At 40.0% G+C, this 23,082-nt stretch overlaps 1 protein-coding gene across 1 annotated transcript in view; it reads left to right on the top strand.

The window, feature by feature from the left end:
- Window positions 1–1,563: 1,563 nt before the first annotated feature.
- Window positions 1,564–23,082, top strand: part of LOC146651582 (E3 SUMO-protein ligase ZBED1-like) — a 33,407-nt gene continuing 11,888 nt past the window's right edge. The window contains exon 1 of the mRNA XM_085384525.1: window positions 1,564–2,458. Within this exon, the coding sequence (XP_085240651.1) occupies window positions 1,564–2,458 (895 nt within the window). The remainder of the gene's footprint in view (window positions 2,459–23,082) is intronic.

Genomic DNA, 23,082 nt, shown 5'->3' with positions numbered 1-23,082 from the left:
GGGCTCTCCTCAGCTGCCCCTCTGTTGGTCTTCCTTGGTCTCTTGTGTTCTGGGGGCCTCTGGATGTCTGGAGTTTTGATCTCCTCCATACCTGCTTCATGCCCTGGAGGACGGGGCTGTGGCCCCCCCACACCCTCTAGCAGATCATTACATGAAGGAACCTTTTAAAAAAACAAGCGCGTCCATGCTCACAGGTGTACACACGGGTGATCACACACACAAACTACACCCTTTTTGGCTCCTACCTCAAAGCACACTGTGTGCTGTTGATCTTACGTGCTGCACAATAATGTTTAATATTTAGTAGTTACTGTCATATTCCCATATATCATTGTGATGTTGTTTATTCTATTACTCTCGTTTTCTTCTGCTTGTTTTCTTTTTTCTTTCTCAACAGGTGATCCAGGTGATCGATATATGCATTTTTTTCTCTGCTTATTCTGTTGGTTTTTGTCTTTTGCCCTTCTCCCCCGTCCCTCTTCTCAGCTGTTTCTCTTTCCCTCTTTCTTTCTCCCCTTCTTTCCCCCAGTCAAGTCTGTCCCGTATTCAGCAAATGAAAATAAAATAAACAATAAAAGGTGAATCAAATGGACCATTACGGCAAGGCTGGGATGGTCAATTTGGTAAAGTAAATCCGTTGGGCATCTTTCCTCGCCTTTAGACAACAATTCTGATGGCAAAAGAGCCAAACAGGACAGGCAAAAAAAAAAAAAAAAAAAGATTAAATATGAAAACTGTGACAAGAAACAATCTAGACAGGTGCATATGAAACTATGAGGTGAAAAAACATGAGCATAAACCTGAGACCTGGAGAAACATAAAGCAGAACAAACAGACGACCCAACACTAAACATAGGAAGACAGAGGACTTAAATAGAAGGGTAATGAGGGAAGTAGAAACACCTGGAGAAACACAGCTGACACAAAGTAACCTGACGCCACAGGGGAAGCAAAACTAAACACACTGAATATGGAAAAACAAGACTTTCAAAATAAAACAGGAAACATGGAGACAACAACACACAAGTTTGACAACATAAAACACGGAGACAAGAAAGACATGACAGACTGGGGAAACACGGAACACAGGGAGAGACACATGAGAATAGATTAGGGAGACGCAAACACAGGCATAACTAAACGTTAAACAATGGGGACAAGACAGACCAACACAGAAGACAGGAAAAGACTCACCAACACGGAGACACACCTAGACTAAAACTCAACTAATCCCTAACTAAATAATAGTACAAGAACTGAACATTATTCCAATCTAAACATAAGAAAATCAAAAATACAAAGTAGAGCTGGGCGATAAAACGATAACGATATGTATTGCCATATAACGTCTTCTCGATAGGAAAATACAACTATCGCGATAGACCTCATCTCTCTCTCTTCCTCTTTAAAAAAAAAAAGAAAAAAAGAACAGCCAATCCAAATTAAGTAGCGCAGAGCCGAACCACGTCACGTGACTTGTTACGTACAGCACAAGTGCCAAGCCGCACATGTGTATTTGTTTGCGAAGCAGCTAACCGCCGTGTCGACCGGGTAATGGAGAAAATGAGTGTACCAAATAGAGAAAAATCAACCGAGAGAACGGAAGAGAACACAGATGACGGCTCGAATGCCGAAGAGATAGTCGAAAAGAAGGGCCAGAAAAGTTCCGTAGTGTGGAGATATTTCGGCTATTTGAAGTCCGACAAAAAACAGAGTAGCACGCACTGTAAGTTGTGCCGAAAGCATGTTCCCACCAAGTCTGGAAATACAACAAACCTTTTTCATCACCTGAAGCAGTGCCACCCACTAGAGCACACTCAATCTCTGACTGAAAGTGCTAATTTGTCATCGAAAACAACCAGGGGAATCCCTGCGAAGAAGCAACAGTCAATTGAGTCGGCTTTCTCCAGCGTCTTACCATATGACAAAAAAGCTAAGAGACATAGCGACATAACGAATGCCATAGCCTACTGTCTTGCTAAAGACATGCTACCAATAAACACTGTCGAAAATGAAGGATTCAAGCAGCTAATTAAGGTACTGGATTCTCGTTACCAACTCCCTGGACGTAAACATTTCTCTCAGACAGCGCTTCCAAAGCTATATAGAGAGTGCCGTGAGGCTGCTGAGAAGGAGCTACAAACTGTATCGTTCTTCGCTACTACATCCAACATGTGGTCAAGTCGCACGCCAGAACCTTACCTTAGCCTTACTGCCCACTATATCGACCAAGACTGGAATCTGAAAAGCAAATGTCTTCAAACTGCCTACCTTCCCGACGACCACATGGGTGAAGTAATTGCATTAGGACTGTCAGAAGCGCTTGCATCCTGGGGACTGAGTGAAGACAAACAAGTCTGCATCACAACTGATAGTGGGACAAATATAGTAAAGGCCACATCCCTGAATAACTGGACCCGGCTGCAGTGCTTCGGACATAGACTTCACTCAGCTATCGGTAAGTTGGGAAGCAGAATAAAATTAAAAATGCCTCTTTTAATTGTGTTTTTGAGCCCATGTAAATATATTAAAAGCTAGAGATCTAAATCACTTCAATGGTTATTGTTAAAAAATAAACATCAGAAAGAATATTCTTCATGTCAGCCTATTTATTTGAGGTAATAGTTGCTGTTGGCATGCATAATAGGCAAATATTCAGTCACTCTTCAGTGTAAATCAAGTTGAGAAAATGTGCTAAATAAAATTTAGAATTCTGGGGTTCTATCAGGATCCCAATTGGCTAATACAGAACCTCAGCTCTTTTTCCTATAAAGAACATTAAATTATGATTCCACCAAATGGGGCAATTCAAGACAAAAAGAACAAGTGATTAAAACGTCAAATATAACAATGATGTTGATAACACCAGCCTCTGTCACCTTTTTATTAGTCCAGAATGCCGCAGCACGCCTTTTAAGCGGCACTAGAAGACAGGATCATATCACTCCTATTCTAGCTAACCTCCACTGGCTTCCTGTCAAATACCGTATTGTTTTTAAAATTCTTCTATACACTTTTAAAATCTTAAATAACTTGGCACCCAGTTATTTGATTGACCTTCTTAATTTATATATCCCTACAAGGGCACTCAGATCCTCTAATCAGGGGCTCCTAATGCAACCAATGTCTCGACTAAAGACGAAGGGGGATCGTGCCTTTGCTTTTGCTGCACCAAAACTCTGGAACAGCCTGCCGGTTGATGTCCGTGCGTCGGAAACTATTCAATCTTTCAAATCACGGTTAAAAACCCATTTGTTTAAGCTCGCCTTTCAAACTACTTAGCTTAATTTCTTTCCGGTTCGTGCTTGTTGCAATATTACCATCCTATAACTGTATTTCTTTGTTGTTAATTGTTTTCTTTTGCTGTAAACCTGCAAGTATGGCTCGTCTGTGAAGCACTTTGTTGTACCTGTGACTTTTAAATGTGCTATAGAAATAAAATTGAAATTGAAATTTTAAATATAAGATAAAACCAGCAGCCCCTCCTAGAGGGTATTTAGTACAGGGGGTAATATTGTGACTTGCCACAGGGCCGCTTTAAAGCCTGAAGCAGTGGATAGACTTGTCTTCCTGTCCCACAACCTGCAGGCTTTTGTCAGACTAAAGTTTTTTATGTATGTATGTATGTCACCTTGGATGTGTACCTAGGATTTAAAGAATGTTCTGTTAGCATCTTTATTTTAAAACTGTTGGAAAAGCTAAGCTATACAACAAGGAGAGTGAGAATTTCCTTTTAGTTCTCAGTTTATTTGATATTGACTAAAGTTAGTCAATTTTGTCTGTTCTTCTGTAAAAAAAACCTAAGATTTATTTTTAGAATTAATATTTTGTTTCTAAGTGGAAGTGACAATTTAGTAGTCTGTTTGTTCTATTTTCAAACTTAAACGCTTTAGCGGCTGCCTTTTGTGTAGTTTGCAATATTTGCCTTTATTTATTTGAAACTGAAGTCTCATTTTCCTTAAGTACATCTGCCCTGTTTAACTTATTATGGGAAATAAATATTTAAATCAATACAAGCTGCTGATTATTTCACATTTTACTTGTGAGCAACGGCACATTTAAATCTTACAAATTTAGTTATTTGGCTTATATCGTGATATATATTGTTATCGCCTGAAATGAAAAAAACATATCGTGATATGAAAAAATCTTATATCACCCAGCTCTAATACAAAGTAAACTCAAAACACTGGGTCACTGGCTCCTGACACCCGGTTGCTACATATGCCAGTTTTCTATTCTGGCTGACCACAGTTTACAAGATGAGTGGAAGATTTTTCACTCCAGTTTTTGGTGCAGTGGGTCCTTTGTGTAAAACACAAAAGTTTCGCATTCGGCGTGACGGCTGCTCTAAGGAGGTCAGCCACTACATCTGCACCCTTGCTGGGAATACCAAATAATCTGCTAAAAAATCATGGTATTATTTTTGACCAGGATTTGAATCTCACATCTCCAAGCTCATCTGGTCCTTTTTCTTTCATCTAAGAAACATCACAAAAATCAAAACTTTTCATGTGTATTTCTCAGTCTTTCCTAACCCATGTTCAGCTGGTCCAGAACATGGCAGCTAGGTTCAAACATCCCCTCTTTTCTTGCTTCCCGTCACTGGCTTAGAACTCATGTTAAAATTGTATTAATAATATATAAATCCCTACATGGCCAGTCTCCTGCTGAGATCTTATTCTAGGCTTTGATCTCTCCCATCATCTGATCGGGTTCTATAAACTGTACCAAAACCAGAGGTGATTATAATTTTTGAAGTAGTAGCTACTAAACTTTGGAACAGACAACTGGCCTGAACTAGTGAGGAAGACTGTTCCAAACAACTCCCTACTCAAACATTTATCATTTTATAGTTGTTTTTTTAACCTTTGCCCAATTTTTTGTCTGTATTTCGTTTCAAATGTGTATTTATTAGTATGCATGTATGTAAAAACAAACATAAGATCATATATTTGACTGTGTTAGCATGTTGGGACATGTAAAAGTTATTATATTCTTCCTATTATTAAAACAAAAGCAGATTTCTTATTCAGAGCTGAATAAAGAACTCACATGAAGCTTTCATATTGTAGAAAAACCTGGCTGTGACATCTATTGGCTTGCAGGGATCTTTCTTTCTTCCTGTGACTGGTCTACTTTTACTGTCCAATTACATGCATTTTGGGTTCCTTGGTGAAAATGGATGGATTTATGGGAGATTCATTTTGCTACTCATGTAAAGAAGGTAATCTTTGTTTTTAAAAAAGGAGTCTTTCAATGTGAGAAACAATTCTGGGGGAAGCAAAGAGCCCCATCCATAAAACATCTCTAGTGAATTCACCTCCGAATGATATTACTCACAATGACAATAACCCAAGGCACCTCACTCAGTTATACTGATCCGTGTGAATGTAGCAGCACACTGACCCTCATGTTCTTCCTGGCAGAGGGGCCCGGGAGGGAGGACTGGAGACACTGAAGTCTCTGAGGACGTAATGGGTCAAGACTGACAGATTTTGGTACATGGGGGGGGGGGGGGAAATCTTCAGTTGGTAAAAGTTTGAACTGCCTCTGGCACGTGACATTTCTCAGTGTGCTGTCTGGGATACTGCAAATACCAAACTGAATCTTGTGTGTTTAATACACCTGGAGCTGACGTCTTGAATAAAACAGCTTCTTTTTAAGCCAAAGCAACACCTAAGCTCTGTCCTATATTGCAGTTTTGAATATGCGGCACTCTTCCCGACCAGGTGTTTACTGCACTGCATAGATGTCAGCTTATGCCTAATTTGCTTCCTGACAGCGTTCTCACTATAGTATCTCTCTCCCCATGCCCCTCTTCTTAATGCACTCCTGAAACGTTCACATATATTCTGGTTTAAAATGACTCTTATGGCTGTAAATCAACTCATACTTATGTGCGCGCATACACACAAGAGGACTGATGTTTCCCAATAACTCACTCATTCAGCCATCCACCAACTGGCTGGACAGACTTTGATGAAACAGGGCTTTGGAACACAGTGAGTCGCTCTGGAGCCCGTGTCACCACGCATGAGGCATTCTGCGTCTTCGGCAATTGATTTCCAGCTGACACTCAAGTGGCTGCCAGTGAAAGATGACCTGTCAGTGCAACTCAGGGGAGCACATCTACCGAGGCATCATGTCGAGAGACTCATGCGTAAGATGGCAGGTAGACAGACACAGGAGACCCCGAGCTGGGCCTACTGGGGAGCCTCTCTTATTAATAGCCCCAGGTCATTGAAAGCTTGCTAACAAGCCAAGCAGGCAAGTATAAGAAAGTCATACTTCTTATTTTGAAGTGAGTACTGCAGTTTGCTTGTATGTCTGACTGTGAGACTCTTGAGTGTCAAAGCTGTACAGCAATGTTTATGTGATGCGTCTGAAAATCATATAGTCTATCTACAGCTCATACATTTACAGTAGCTGATCCCAATTAGCCTATGCTAGCATTGCAATCAAAGCTTAATAGGGTTTGCGTAACAGTTTTGTGCCATAGAAAGAGGGACTTTTTGCCCCTTTTAAACTCCCACAAATAAAAAGCAAACAGGAATTATCAAGCTAGGATGACAGCTTCATCCACCACTCACCCTAAAGCGTCTGTTTTCTCCAGAGGTTTAGTCCTCCTCCACTTGCCCACAGATATGCTGCTTGCTCTTGTCCAAATTCCCAAAGGACCAGAAACTGTCAGCGTGATCTTGGAAGCCAGAGCCACATGTCTGCTTGGCAGCGCTAAAGTCATCTTAACTTTTTCTCACCATGAAAGACTTGGCCATTTCCCTGTGGCCAACTTGGTGGAAAGATGCTGTCTGTAAAGTCTTGTAAAGCTGTTGTAGGAACAGTAAATAATGGGGCCTAGAAAAGAGCTAAGCAAAGCTGTAGAAATATTATACAAGATCATGATTATTGCTGCTTATGCGAGAGCGGAAACCTTTTGTATGATTAAAAGGGCAAATTTGACCTCAGATTTCACAGTTTCACCATTTGGTAGATCGGAGAGAACTCTGTGGCCTTTGGTAAAAAAAATTTATTTCACTGTTTCAGTCATGAAGCACACAGCATTGTCGTATATATATATTTAAAAAATGCATATTGTACAGGTATCAGGGATATGACACTAGAGTGAAACAGTGGTAAGATAAAGTCATAGAGATTAAAATCGTAGGCCTAATTTACACACAGTCGTTTTATGTCTTTGGGCAAGATCAAAGCTACTTGATTTAAAAAAAAAAAAAAAAGCTTAGTGTGTCCCTGTGGCTTACGAATTAAGACTCTGATCACGGATTGTATTATCCCATATTTGAGTCTGTCTGGGGACCTTTGTTGCATGTCATTCCCCTTGTCTTCTCTCTCATTTACAGTCATCTTTCTATTGTCATGATGGCATAAGGATGCCTTAATGTAAAAAAAAGATTAATGAATCGAGTAGGAATGAAAGACAGAATTTAATCCTGATCCAGACCTCAAGTTATAAATGTATCAGTCCCTCCCAGATGCATACATAAGATTTCCTCAGAAATGTAACTGCATCAGTAAGCACACCGTGGATATTTGCACTTCCTCTGTGGTGATATGGTTAATTACATAATCATCTATCACATAAAAGCATCAATATATATATATAAAAAAACTATATCCAACAATTTCATCACAATCATAGCGAGTGCACAACGAGCTGCTGTAGTATTTATCTGACCCCTAATCAGCTCAACCACTGAATGATATACATGGATGAGAGAGCACTGATCTGTATGATGGAGGGATTATTGTGGGTGCGAGTCAGCATAGTCACTCAAACATTTGTCTTGTTCATTGTCCATAAATATGATTTATTCATGTTGTTCAGCATTTAGGTGCATTGTACCATGCAATAAGGACTAGATAGCAGAGATGAGAAAGATAAAGTAACAACTTGTGTGTTTCTATTGAACATTTCAAGACGGGTGTAACGTTGCAGAGTTGGTCACGTTAGAAATAGTAATGTGAACAATTTAAACAATAATGTATATACATACATATTTTATTAAATGCTGGACTTTATTAGAAGATTTTTCTTTGCTTTATTTTCAAAATGTTCATATTAATAAAAACCAAGTTGAATATGAACATAAGTGCTATAGACTATATAAAACATGAACACAAAGCCACTGAGATATCACCTGAATAATTCACACCTGCACAGCTGTTCTGTAGTGAAAAAAGTGTGAATTTCATATTTTAAAGTTATGTAATCTATAATAGGAATGTATACGTTTTTATTCGCTTTTGAAGCCTGTCTTGCCGAGCAAGGAATCGCCACTTTTTCAGAAAAAGGAAGCCTCGGTAACAAAATTATCATAAACGCTTCTCTTAAGATCCTCCCTGCACTCCTCTAAGGTCAACCCTGCTTTGTAAAGCACAGTTAATCTGTAACAGATTACAATCAGAGTTGTTATTCACCACAGAGAGATGCATTCTTTCTGTTGAATGCAAATTAAATATTTTCAAGACGCTTTAAAAGACTGGTAATTGGGGCCAGACTGCCTCATAAAGGCCTCTGTATGATTCAATAAAGTGCTGCAGATGATTTAACAACATCTGAATCCAAGTGATGTGTCCCTCACACAAATATTTATTGGGGGGCAGCACCTTGTAAAAGTGCATCCTTGGCCCTATTAAAACACTTCAGCGGTTCTAACTATCATGTATTGTACAAGGCAGAGTAGTGGAGAGTCGTACTTTGTTTGTTGTGTGCATATTGTCCAACTTAGATTTAATGAAGTGAGGTGACACAAATTTTATGAATCATCAGCTCCATCAAAATTAAGATGACACTACCCACTATTTGGTCACTCCTTTTCTCAGTTCAGCACATCAGCTGCCAGCACCTTGAAAGCCAAGGTCGCCCTTTAATAAAAACATAAAAATCTCTGCCATTACCCGGTTAAATGGTGCAGAAGATTTGGCTTTAACAGGACTACTTCCCCTCCAAGTGCTGCTGAATTAATTATAGGCACTTTTAAGTTAATCAGATCTTATCAAATGCCCATGTGTGGGTGAGACTGATGAAGGTCACTCATTCCAGTGACTAAGTGAACGATGGCTTAAAAGATATGGTTTTAATTAGCAAAATGTTAAAACTCATGTGAGTAATGTTATGCAGTGCATGCACATAAAGTATGTTTACAGCTAGCTTCTTAATTTACTTGTTGTGTCATTCCTTATGGTTGAGATATTTGTGTGAACAAATCTTGTCCTGTAATGAATATGCTTAAAGTAACTTACAGAGCAAGTAAGAAAAAAGAAAGTTATTTTTTTCTGATGGGTGTTGGAAACAGTAGCTAAAGGTGCTAGCTGTCTGCTAGGTGTCACCTCAGGCAATTCAAGTCCATCCATCCATCCATCTTCATCTGCTTTATCCGGGGATGGGTCACGGGGGCAGCAGCCTAAGCAGAGAAGCCCAGACCTCCCTTACCACCACGGCAGGCACCAACCACCCTGCGGCCGCAGCTCAATGCAGCAGCTTCGGCAATGGAGATGCTGAACATAGTCCATTCGGACTCAATGTCCCCAGTCTCCCTCGGAATGCTGTTGTAGCTCTGCCGGAGGTGTGCGTTCAAGATCTCGCGGACTGGGGCCTCTGCTAGACGGTACCAGCACACCTTCACTACACGTTTAGGTGCACCAGGTCTGTCCAGCGTCCTCCCCCACCACCTGATCCAACTCACCACCAGGTGGTGATCAGTTGACAGCTCAGCCCCTCTCTTTACCCGAGTGTCCAGAACATATGGTCGCAGGTCTGGTGATACGATTACAAAATCGATCATCGACCTGCGGCCTAGAGCGTCCTGGTGCCACGTGCAATTACGGACACTCTTATGTTCGAACAAGGTGTTCGTTATGGCCAAACTTTGATTTGCACAGAAGTCCAATAACAAAACACCGCTCGGGTTGAGATCAGGGAGGCCGTTCCTCCCAATCATGCCCGTCCAGGTCTCGCTGTCGTTACCCACGTGAGCATTGAAGTCTCCCAGTAGGACAACAGTCTCCAGGTGGAGCACCTTCCAGCACCCCACCCAGGGACTCTAAGAAGGCTGGGTACTCCGAACTGCCACTCGGCGCATAAGCGCAGATGACAGTCAGGGCCCGTTCCCCGATCCTAAGGCGCAGGGAACAAACCCTCTCATCCACCGGGAAAAACCCCAACGTACCAGCAGCAAGCCGAGGGGATATAAGAATACCCATTCCAGCTCGCCGCCTCTCACCAGGGGCAACTCCAGACTGAGACAGAGTCCAGCCCCTCTCCAGGAGACTGGTTCCAGAGTCGAAGCCATGCGTAGAGGTGAGCCCGACTATATCTAGCCTGCGGGAGGATGGGCCCATGTCCCCTTTTCCCCTTACCTGAGCAAGGTACCGTCCCTACACACTGCTCCCCGGGCACCCAGTGGCTGCCCACTGCTTCACTGAGTGAATGGGTTAAATGCAGAGAGGAATTTCCCCACGGGGATCAATAAAGTAAAGTATACATTATAGTACATTTGCACAATGACTGAAACTAGCCCACTGAATGAACAGTGGGCTGTGAGGTAAGTTCCTTGATCATTAATATGCACTGTTTATAAGTGTTTATTTGTACTGTTCATAAGGTTGGAAACCTGCAGTTAGCTGAGACTGAAGTCTTTTGGATGAGTGACGAAAAATTTATCCCACTGAAAAGGTCCAGATGAACAGATACAACCTTTTGTGAGGAGTTCATGAAGGTTCCCAAGTCCTGCCATTGCAAAACAAACCCAAATCATCACCCCTCAGTTGGTATGAGATGCTTATACTGAGAAGTTGTGTTTGGTTTTCACAGGGCGCAGGGTCCTGTGCATTATGGCCACACATTTCCATCTTGGTCTTGCAAGTCAGAACAATGTTCTAGAAGTGTTTTGGCCCATTCAGATGCAACTTTAACTTTAACGTTTTCTTGTGGAAAGCCTTCCCATATAGCCATTCTTGTTCAGTCTTTTTGTAACTGTTCTGTCACAAGCTTCAACATTTAACATGTTAACTGAAGCCTGAAAAGTCTGAGATGTTGCACTTGGGTTTTTTGCAGTCTCTCCTAGCATTGGATGGTCTGACCTTGGGTGAATTTGTGGGACGTCCACTCCTGGGAAGATTGTGGCATTGCTTTAGCACGCCTGAATGCTCCAGAACATCAAACTGAAAGAACATCTGGTGTTATACTGCAGGTTACTCTTGGCGATGATCAGTTAATCAAATGATTGCAGAAATCTTTCACTATAACATGGCAGTTTATACTTGATAATCAAATTTCAGCTGGCATATAGAACACAAAAGTCTTGAATCTAGCATATCACCTGTAAATGAAATTCAACTATCCAGGCATGAGATGTGAACATGAAACCATATGGATTGACCTATAACTCATTATTTGGAATGTTATAGTGAATGAAATCCTTCATGGATCACTGCTAACAAATCGTGCTGCACCTCACTGGACTTCAGTTATATATTTTTTTTTGCTGGTTGCAAAGTTTCTGTGGGAATTAAATTCTATAAATATATTTTTCTGTTTAGTTTAGTTTTGTAAAACATACATGTAACTGTTACAGATTAGGGACTGTATATCAGTGGGCTGACTTAAGGAAACTAAGATGGAACAGAAAAATTGAGCAGTTTGTCTTTTTTATCTCATATTTTAGTATCACAGTACAAAACATACACACAGGAGGACATTTGCTAACTTGTTACCACAGTAACCAATTATTCTTACATTGTTTGAAGGCCACACCTGACAGTTTCCACGACCTTTGACAAATTTCATTAACAGTACTTAAACTGTTCTCAGTAGTGGCATCCATGCTTATCACACAGACCTATGGTTTATATGCTTTCCTTTCTTAGCCACCTAACACAAGCTTAACCTCAATTATATGGTCTTCTGGTCGCATTAGATTTTGCCTGTGAACACAGTATGTTAGAAATAGACAGCTTTCCCTCCCATCTTTTCCTCTACCCAACTTTTGCAAACCAGGTCGCTTTTAATTTGCAAATTACTCCTTGTTGGAAAAAGTTGGAAAATCACACTCTTCCTCTTCATTGCTTTCTCTGATAATGGGACTGTATTTTCTGTCTTATGTCAGGTACAGTTTCCACAGTTAGTCCAGTTTTTCCACCTTCCACAATGACAGCTAAAGCAAAACAATGCAACCACAACATGTCCTCTCCTTGTTGTGGTTGCACAACTGAGCATTCATTACCTCATGTGATTTGTACTATGTGACAGACAGAATTGCACAACAAGAAAAGGAGTCATTATGTTATACCTGTGGTGCTGGGGAGACACTAGTTACACCGAATTGATAAATTATCTAAATGCTGTCATTTCTCCCGATTAATGCACCATTGTTACTAAATTTTCAGTCACAGGAAGCACTTTGCACCAGAGCTGGTTGGCAGTGCTTGAAGAGCTGATATATTGGAAACTTGATGGGCTTAGTCATAGTTCTGGAGTAGTTCTTCTCCGAGATGCGAAATATAACCTTTTTTTGAAAGAAAAATAACAACTCGTTTGAAATGAGCAGCTAAGCCAGGGCTGTCCAACTCCAGTCCTTGAGAGCTACTGCCCTGCAGCTTTTAGACGCATACTTGTTCCAACACACCTGTATCAAATCAAAGGCTTGTTATCAGGCCTTTGCCAAACTTGATGGTATGCTGAAGAAGTAATCCAATCATTTGATTCACCTGTGTTGGATGGGATGAGTCCCTTTGTTGTAGGGGGGGATCTAAAAGCTGCAGGACAGTAGCTCTTGAGGACTGGAGTTGAACATTGAACATTAGCTAAGCTAAGTAGTGTACATGCCTCACATTTTATTTTAACCATTTGACCAGTCATGCATCTCTGTGCAAATGTTTATGTTGCTACAGATTCCAAGACAACCCAAAGCACTTAAACTCACTCTGTAAGCTGTCTTTAAATCTACTGGCTGAGAATTATAGTTCTTATCTAATGTAACCCATAACATGAAAGTTTAATGTTACCATGAACACACTTCACTAATTTGCTTTTTTGTTTGTGTGGCATACATACTTTTAACATTGCAGTGAACTAGATGTAAGTCAAGACAACCTAACAAACTTTAGCTAATTGGGAAACTAGTATGAGAATATGGAGTCAGTCACACCATATGTTATAGCAGGGGTGGGTAACTCCAGGCCTCGGGGGCCGGTGTCCCTGCAGGTTTTAGATGTGTCCTTGAACCAACACAGCTGATTTAAATGGCTAAATTAGCTCCTCAACATGTCCTGAAGTTCTCCAGAGGCCTGGTAACGAACTAATCATGTGATTCAGGTGTGTTGACCCAAGGTGAGATCTAAAACCTGCAGGACACCCGCCCTCGGGGCCTGGAATTGCCCACCCCTGTGTTAGAGAGTGTAATGGCGCAAACATCATTGGAGCCACAAAGTCTTCTTGTGACAAACATGCAGAATAAATATGTGTGAGTAACAGCAAATGTAGGCAAGCTGTCACATATCAATTCCCCTTCTTCCCCCACCCCGAGGAAAAAAGGCATTAATGAGAAATGAAAGTGTTCCAGTCACATTACCCAAAAATATGCATGCTTCACCTTCTTAAAAAGGCACCCAGGGAAAAGGTCTAACTTTTCTTAATCACTAACACATATAACATTTATCTTTGAGAAGAAAATATGTAATTCATTGTTTAACCAGTGGATCAAGGACTGTTATATTTATATTTCTTCAATTTTATTGTGAGGAATTTTATTCCACCAATCCAGCAATTCCTGGGTCTACAACATCTCACCTAACTTATTAATGTGTTTGTCTCACCTGCATGTCTCTGCTTTGCATTTGGCAAAATATTATGAACACTGTTTGATGTGATCAACTAACAGACAGTTTGTGGTAAGTTTACTACTGGTTAGCTTTCAAACCAGTAGTTTTTACTGAAACCAAAAGTTTGTGAGAAATTTGAAAGGAACACATTTATTAGCATTTGTAATCATGTCATTTCGAGAAACAGGCTAAATGGTTTGCACATGATTAATTTTGAATAAGAATTGCAAAATAGAATTATTTATTAAGCCTGAACAAAACACCATCTGTAAAAACCTAATTTTATTCAAACAGTTGTTTGTGTAAATTTGACAATACAGCAATAATGTAATACGTAAGTATGCATTAGTTAACTGATAGATAATGTCAACGCAGGTAAACATAATGATATACACCTTAGCTTCTGCACAGAAAAACTCCAATTATTCTGGTTCCATCCATTTTTCTTTCACTGGTACTATTTAAAATTCTTCAATACATAATTCATTATTTCAGAGATATGTGATCAGGATATAAAGATGCTTAATCTGGTTGAGAAATCACCCATGCTGTGAGTGCATTATGCGGATGCTAATGCATTTAGCTAGAGACAAAAGCAATGTTAATGTAGCCGGAGTGAGCACGAAAGTCACAAAGAGTTCAGTGTTAACATTAAGAGACATTGCATGAATGAGTCATGATTTTGTCTAAATGCATTTGTGGCCATATGCCTTGTGTCTTGGAACATGTCACACAAACAAGAGGTAAACAACCGGGTTAGTTACTATGAAGCAAAGCTCAACTCTGACAACACAGTGGTGAAAAAAACACTAAAAATCATCATTAGCACATTCAGTCTCTCCCTTCATCATGCTTTAGGGTGTAAAATCAAGATTGATGGTGCGCAAGATTCAGGAGTAAGATGACACCCAATTCTACACTCCCTCATTGTCTAGGCGTCTTCTTATAAGCAGATAGCAAGCTGTGATATTCAAAGTGACACTCAATTAGGTGTGCACTGGGCAGGGGGACACAGATTGATTGAATGGCTTAGTCGCTGAATGCAGAAATAACTATGCTGAAATTGTCTCATGCTTTTCTCCACAAACCTTTGCTAGACATATAAGGTGAAATCGCTAGATGTGACATTACAAAATAAGTGTGTGTACGTGTGTGGTTCTTTTTGTTTCTTTTGTTATTCAGATTAAGAACATACTCAGCCAAAAGAAGAAAAAAAAAATCACCCAAGGCAAGGACATCCATCATTTCATTCTGGTCAAGTGTTGAAAGAGGAAAGCAGCATAATGGATAAAGTAATGATGTTGTTACACAGCACTAATGCTCGCTTAGTAGTACTCAGCGGTGCTCTAAACTACCTGTTTATAATAGGTCTGTTACCGTAACACCTCCAGATGTTTCCATTTAAGTTATGAAAATGATCACAGGCCCAACATTTTGCCCTTGTGCAAGTCCATTTATACCAACATAAAGATAATGTGCACAGCTCAAATGGGAAAACATCTGCCAGGAGGACACATTCAGGAGCTGAGAGGCAGTGTGTTACCACATCAATCACCTCGGTCGATGAGTTTACTTAACCTCATTTTAGTAATTACTAGCTAATCTTGGGTTGACAATTAAAAACGGTAAGCAAAGTTGTGCCTGTTTAGCAAAGCACTACCCTATGCTTAACTCATTCACTGCCAGCCATTGGCAGTGAATGAGTTAAACCCATTGACTCATTCACTGCAATTGACGGCTATAGACGTCAATGGCAGTGAATGAGTTAATCTTCTCTTTAACATAATAATAAACAGGCACTGTAAACAGGTCTCATGCCACGTGTGTCACTTACATGTCATTTCCTCTTTTAGTTAGTTTTTTCGGGTTGGTTCAGATAGATACTGGCTACTTCTAGTTGGAACCTATGACTTGAACAAATAAACCTATGAAAATCTTGTCTTTAACCTAACTGAACAATAGGTGGCCTGCAATCAGGTGTCATGTCACACACTGCAGCTATATTTCAAATTATTTCTGTTTTTTTGTTGTTTTTTCCCCTTTGACTATTTTTTATAAATTACTATATATATATATATATAAAAACACCCAGCACGCCCCTGCGGGCGATTTATCCTTCAAGCTCGGGTCCTCTACCAGAGGCCTGGGAGCTTGAGGGTCCTGCGCAGTATCTTAGCTGTTCCCAGGACTGTGCTCTTCTGGACAGAGATCTCCGATGTTGTTCCCGGGATCTGCTGGAGCCACTCGCCTAGCTTGGGAGTCACCGCACCTAGTGCTCCGATTACCACGGGGACCACCGTTACCTTCACCCTCCACATCCTCTCGAGCTCTTCTCTGAGCCCTTGGTATTTCTCCAGCTTCTCGTGTTCCTTCTTCCTGATATTGCTGTCATTCGGAACCGCTACATCGATCACTACGGCCGTCTTCTTCTGTTTGTCTACCACCACTATGTCCGGTTGGTTAGCCACCACCATTTTGTCCGTCTGTATCTGGAAGTCCCACAGGATCTTAGCTCGGTCATTCTCCACCACCCTTGGGGGCATCTCCCATTTTGACCTCGGGACTTCCAGGTTATACTCGGCACAGATGTTCCTGTACACTATGCCGGCCACTTGGTTATGGCGTTCCATGTATGCCTTGCCTGCTAGCATCTTGCACCCTGCTGTTATGTGCTGGATTGTCTCTGGGGCATCTTTACACAGCCTGCACCTGGGGTCTTGCCTGGTGTGATAGACACCAGCCTCTATGGATCTTGTGCTGCCATGATTAGTGCCTCTGTGCTGTCTTTCAGTCCAGCTTTGTCCAGCCACTGGTAGGATTTCTGGATATCAGCCACCTCCTCTATCTGCCGGTGGTACATACCGTGCAGGGGCCTGTCCTTCCATGATGGTTCCTCGTCTCCCTCCTCTTTCTTGGGTTTCTGCTGCCTGAGGTATTCACTGAGCACTATATATATATCTATATATATATCTATATCTATATATTTATATCTATATCTCTATATATATATCTATATCTCTATATATCTATATATATATCTCTATATATATATATATCTATATATATATATATCTATCTATATATATCTCTATATATATATATATCTATATATATCTATCTATATATATCTATATCTATCTATATATATCTATATCTATATATATATATATATATATATATATATATATATATATATATATATATATATATATATATATATATATATATATATATATATATGTAAGTCTACACATAGCAAATACAAAGTCTGGGTTTCAATACATTTGAACTTACAATATATCTATTGTCACCATCTCAGCTCTCTACCTAGCTGTCCCTCTGATGTACCCATTTATAATCCTGTCGATTCTCCTTGACTCCACCCCCCAGAAATCTTATCATCTTCAACTTATTTGTTCTAATATCTCTCCAAACTATACATCACCACCATCTTGTAAACACTTCTTTTCATTCTTGCTGCTATCCTTTTGTCACAAATCACCCCTGACACTCATCTCCAACCACTCCACCCTGCCTGCACTCTTTTCTGTGTGTAGTTTCTGTTGCTTTGGATCATCTCTTTCTCATTCACACGTGCATCCTGTCTTACTTCTAATGACTTTAATTCGTCTTCTCTCCAGAGCATACCTCCACCTGCTCCCTGCTCTCATGACAGAGGATATTGTCATCTTGTTTGAACATTTCCATTTCTATCCTTAGTCATTTTCTCCATTCCCAGTATTTCTATCTAGTATATATTGTGTATATACTAATAGAATATATACAGTATACTATATATACTATATCTATTCTCTGGTATATCTACTTTGTTCATCTTCCAGCCTGTCCCACTTTTTCTTTCCTAAGCTGTTCCTTTGAATTATTTCCTGTACTTCCTCATTCTATCACCAAATACCCTTGTCCTCTTTCCAGAGGATATACCAAGCAGTTTTTCTCTGTCCTCCCTGCAACCCAGAGCGTGTTTCAACTCCTCCCAGAAGCCTGCACAACATTCTTCCTTCTTCAGTTTCCACCATTCAATCCTCACTTTTGCCTTCACACATTCTTCTTGATTTCTAAAGTCATCCTAACGACCACCATCCGATGCTGCCTGGTTACATACTCCCCTGCATTCACCTTGCAGTCTCCTATCTCTGTCAGATTGCACCTTCTTCATAATCTAAAGTTCCCCCCCATGTGCACCTTCATCCACTCTTATATGTCACTCAATGCTCCTCCCTCTTTCTGAAATATGTGTTCACCACAGGCATTTCCACCCTTTTCACAAACTCCACTACCATCCCCGCTTCTCCATTTCTCTCCTTAACACCATACCTACCTACCACCTCCTCATCACCTCTGTTGCATATCTATTGAAGTCTGCTTCAATCACCCCTCTCTCCCCCCTGGGGACACTCTACCACTTGATCCAGAATCCTTCTTTCTCTTCTAATTGACATCCAACCTGTTGGGCATACGCTCTGACAACATTCAACATCACCCCATCGATTTCCAGCTTCAAGCTCATGATCCTGTCTGGCACTCTCTTCACCTCCACAACACTACTCCTACTCCATCTCTCTCCCCATCTATACAATGACAAAACCATTTGAACCCACCTCCATTGTTCCTGGCTTTACGTCCCTTGCACCTGGTATCCTGCATATATAACATATCTACCTAAAAAAAGCAATTGCTACTTAATTTATATTTTTATTTAGTTTATTTTTATCGTCTTTTCTACTTTTTGTGTTCTGTTCCATAGACAGGACCAAAAAAACTGCATGTACCCACTATTATGTCATTCACGTGGTCATGAAGTTCCTGTGTTGAAGCCAGAAGACTGGTGGGGTACATAATGGACAAGCCGAGAGTCCACCGTGGGGCTAATGTATAATTTATGGCACCATGTTTGTTTGCATAGTATTTACCTACAGAGAACTTATGGAGAGTGCTTTGCAACCAGTGTAAATCTGCTCCTGTCAAATACACTGCTCCCATCTGACAACAGATGTTCTCTGTAAGAGGGACAGTACGCAGCTGCCCACGGACTGCCAACAGACTGCCACCACTGAACCATAATTTCCCTTTAACACAGACAGACCACCAAGCACCCTCACATCCATGCATTGGCTGATCTAGATTACCCAGGTAACCCAACAGAGGAACCAGCATGGAGGGAATGTGCAAACTTCACAGAGAAAGGCCGTAGTTGCCCAGGAGCTTTGAGCAAGAAACATTACTATGAGATGTCAGTACTGAACCTATAATTTTATTTTCAGTTTATATAGTTTAGGCATTTAATTGTACTTGAGACAAATACTAAATATTAAAAGGGATCAGGGATCATCACACTCCCATTATATAATACCAATAAAAGGTTAATGTACATTTGTAAATAACCATTTTCATGTAAGTTGGATCACAATGTTACGTGTTTCAGTATGCAGCACAGTCTTCTTCACGTCTACTTGATAAACACTGTAAAGCCAATTTGAGTTTTATCATATCTGTTTAATTCAGCTGAGGCTGTAGGCCTTAGATAAACTGTGAGGATTAAACTCAAGAGGGTGATGCATTATGCTTATCAATTTCAACCCAAAATTTATGGACTCTTTGAGTGAACATTTTTTTAAGGTCCACTGTGAATTCAAGTCGTCCTGGATTCCTTCAGCCAGCATTTGAAGGATTAATTTGCTCTCTCCATTAGACAGCAGCACTTGGCTGCCCAGGCCTCCAGAGGGAAACGATGAACATGGCCAGTGTTGTAATTGCTTTAATACTATCAACACAAAAACATGTTTCCGCCGATGTTCACGGTCACAAATTAAAATATGAGACTTAATTAATTGCTGTGATTCAGGTGTTATTTACTTGTTGCAGTGGGGTGTTGCTGCTGCTTGTCCTGTGTGAAATATAAAAATGAAACTAAAGCACTGAAAGAGCCTGGGGTGGCTACGCCACATGGGGTACCTAAATGAGATCCACTTGATAATGCCAGTTTTCTCCAAGAAAGTGGCACTTTGATAATATGAAATGCAGCGCCCTGAGGACACCTGTTAGACAATTATCTCAATTTTCAGCACCATTTATTAATGGCTGACAGTTTGTCAACCTCATTATGTCAATTTGCAGTTTATTTGTGCAAACTGTATGTGCTGCGATGTCCAGGTGCCAAGCTGCTTTTGGTCACCTGTTCTATTGCTTTGTTGTTGGGACAGTAATTAAGAAGGCCATTATTTCTGATTAGTGTTCCTTTTCATAATTAATGAATAGGCAGCTTTGTCCAGATGGCTATTTCATCACTAAGCCATTAGTCATCTTGTTAAGCTGGACCTTCAAAGTGAAGCAATAAGTTAAACATATTTCCTACAATAAAAGCACAACAGTCACATTGATTTTAAGCTTCAAGAACACAAGTTTTACTGCTTTAGGAGAGTCAGGAAAATACTTTTTTTTATTGTTATAATATATAACGAAAATGTTCTAGGTGCTTTCTGTTCCTTCAGTTTACAATCCCATAGAAATACAATAATGAGGACATAAATGAAAGTCATCCAATTCTTGTCTCTATCGGTTTTTATTTTTTGTACTTTTTTTGGCCCCCAGTTTGCTTCTCAGTCCTGCAGCCCGATCAAACGGTCCCAGAGGCCACACTTGACCTCAACTCTGTTAACCCTGACTAAGCTCAGTGGCAGTTAGTGTTTTATCACCTGAAGAGGGAACCAACTTTTCCTTCAATCCGCGCTAAAACTAATTAAAGTTGGGGCAGAGGAAGCATCTGGCGAGAAAGAGAGAGAGAGACGGAGCGAATGAGGTTGAGTGAGTGACGTCGGGAGAGGAGAGATTAACAAGTGCAGGCAGAGCACTGTCTGCAGTCGCTAATCCTTAAAGTCACAGATACGCAGTAAGCTGGGGCCTTTGTCAGTTAAAGACTGCCTTCAGATCTACCCAACTCTTTGTCTGCTGCCGTGCATCCTCCTCCCCTTATACCCTCTACTATACCCTTACTCTTCATACTCCTTGAATCAGGGATAAACATGGGAGCACTCACTTTTCCAGGCGAGATGAAAGGCTGCTGCGGGTTGAAAGAAGCAGCTCATGCAGCAGAGATGGCTTGCCATAACACCAGATGGATAAAAGAGCATGGAGGAAGAGAAAAGCAGGAGGTGTATGAAGAGGCTCTATTTTTTCCCCCACAGTGTTTACATGTCACAAAGTGACTTCAACAGATTTGTTTAGCACCTTATTAAAAAGTTCTACTGGAGCTTGGAGAAGTTGCAAAGTAGATTTTTTTAAAAATTTATTTACTTCATTTTCTTTTTTGGGAGGGTTAGTAACTAGTAAAGTGTGAATTTTTATGGACTCTCACATCATTACATACTGACATCAAAAAGGCTTTAAATACATTTTAATAGCTTAATATCCTTTAAGCAACTTTATGTATTCAGTTAAATTCAGTTAAAATGCTTTTTTAATATCTGAGACTGATGTAATTAAACTTTTTTAATTAGAGTTATTATTATGTTACCCAGTGTATAACATCTGGTCTTAAAAATTATGCTTTAATTTATTTAACCCTTCTTTACCGTAAACTTTTTTTAATTACTACTTCAAAAGATCAGCAAGATCACTGCTGTACTTTTGCAAAACTTCACAAATGTAGAAAATAAAAGAAAAAAATACATTCATAAGTTTGTTGCCTTTTGGTTTTTAAAAAAAACAAACCTATTAAACTCTTAGAAAAGTAAGTTTAAAAACAGCCCCGGATGATATCCAAACTTCTCGTTTCATGCTTAAAGTCTTGTGATATGCAACCAACCTCTTTATGCAGACTTTCACTGGTTGATGTCCTCACAACATGTTGTCCTTTTAATGTGTCAGATCCTGTTGTTCTGTCAGATACTGCTGGGATCAGTGATTTAACACACCAGTCGATGCACTATACGATGCAGGAAGATAATGTTTCATTTTTAAAGATCATAAACACTACATTAAGTAGAAGTAGAAGTTTTTTTAAAAAAATAAATAAATAAAGTCAAATGATGTAAAAAAAATCATCCATTAGACCGTGGCTTTGGAGTGGCTACAAATGGAAGATACAATGGATACCTGAAGTATTAAATTGTTCTTAGGAGATTTCCTGATCAGTTGTCTGTCATCAATTGTCAGCATGTTAAAGGTATGAAAGCTTTTGCAAGTATCTTAAAACTGACCATGTAACATAAATATACATTTTGCTCAGCAACAAGCCAGTTCAGAAAAATCAGAGAGAGCTTGGTTGTCACAGACCAGCTGTCTTTTGATTGTAGGCTACTTGTTCGAATTTTAGATCTTTTATTTATGTAAGGGGTTAATGTTTAAGTAATTGAGAATAGCTCATTTTCAATCTGTGTCTGTCCAAGGCTGTGTCCAAATCATAACGACACACAGCCTTGGACACAGAGAGACACAGATTGAATATTTGATACTTTTGTTTCTAAACCTCTGACTCATGGATGGACAATGACAGTGTTCCAGCAATACAAACAAAAGCCAATTGGCTTGGCCTAGTCACTTAACCATATCAAAATGATGTGCTTTTTTAATGACTCAACCAGGTACATCAGCAGTAATTAGCATTTGAAGGTGAATCAGTCCATTGGGCTTTGGATGCTAAGGGTCAGTGCTAGTACAGGCAAGCCACAAAAGGAGGACCCTCATTAGGCAGCAGAGACAGGGTCTGTTTATATCCAGGTGGCTACTGGGCGGTTACTCAGAGCAACTTGGGTTTTTTTGTTTGTTTTTTTAAATAAGTCATACCATCTGTCAGAAGTGCTAGTGTCTTTATTGCAAATTCTTTTCTACAATGGATTTCCTTATCATGGTCCCCTCCTAATGATCTTATCCACTTCACTGAATAAGATGCAATATTCATTTAATTGCATAATCGGCGTATGGGATTTGTTTGGGTAGCCAAAATGAATATACAGGGTGTCTGGGTGCACTGTGAGTTGATGAGACAATTATTGTGCTAGCATGCATAGCTAATTGTTTGCACAATGCCAGCCACTTGTAGAGATATTTGAAAATTTGCTCTGCCTGCTAGATTATAAATGTAGTGGCAACTTCCACCAGAGACCTTAGTGCAATAACGCAAACTCTAATATCAATAATATGACATGACTGTGAAAACAGAAACAGAAAACTTAGTAATTATTCAACCACATCACAAATCATCATCAAATCACCATCAGA

Source organism: Rhamphochromis longiceps, linkage group LG16, assembly GCF_057381845.1.
Source record: "Rhamphochromis longiceps isolate RC_006_pf linkage group LG16, R_longiceps_female_GT1.1, whole genome shotgun sequence".
Lineage (NCBI taxonomy): Eukaryota > Metazoa > Chordata > Actinopteri > Cichliformes > Cichlidae > Rhamphochromis > Rhamphochromis longiceps.
This window is presented reverse-complemented; position numbering and strand designations above follow the sequence as displayed.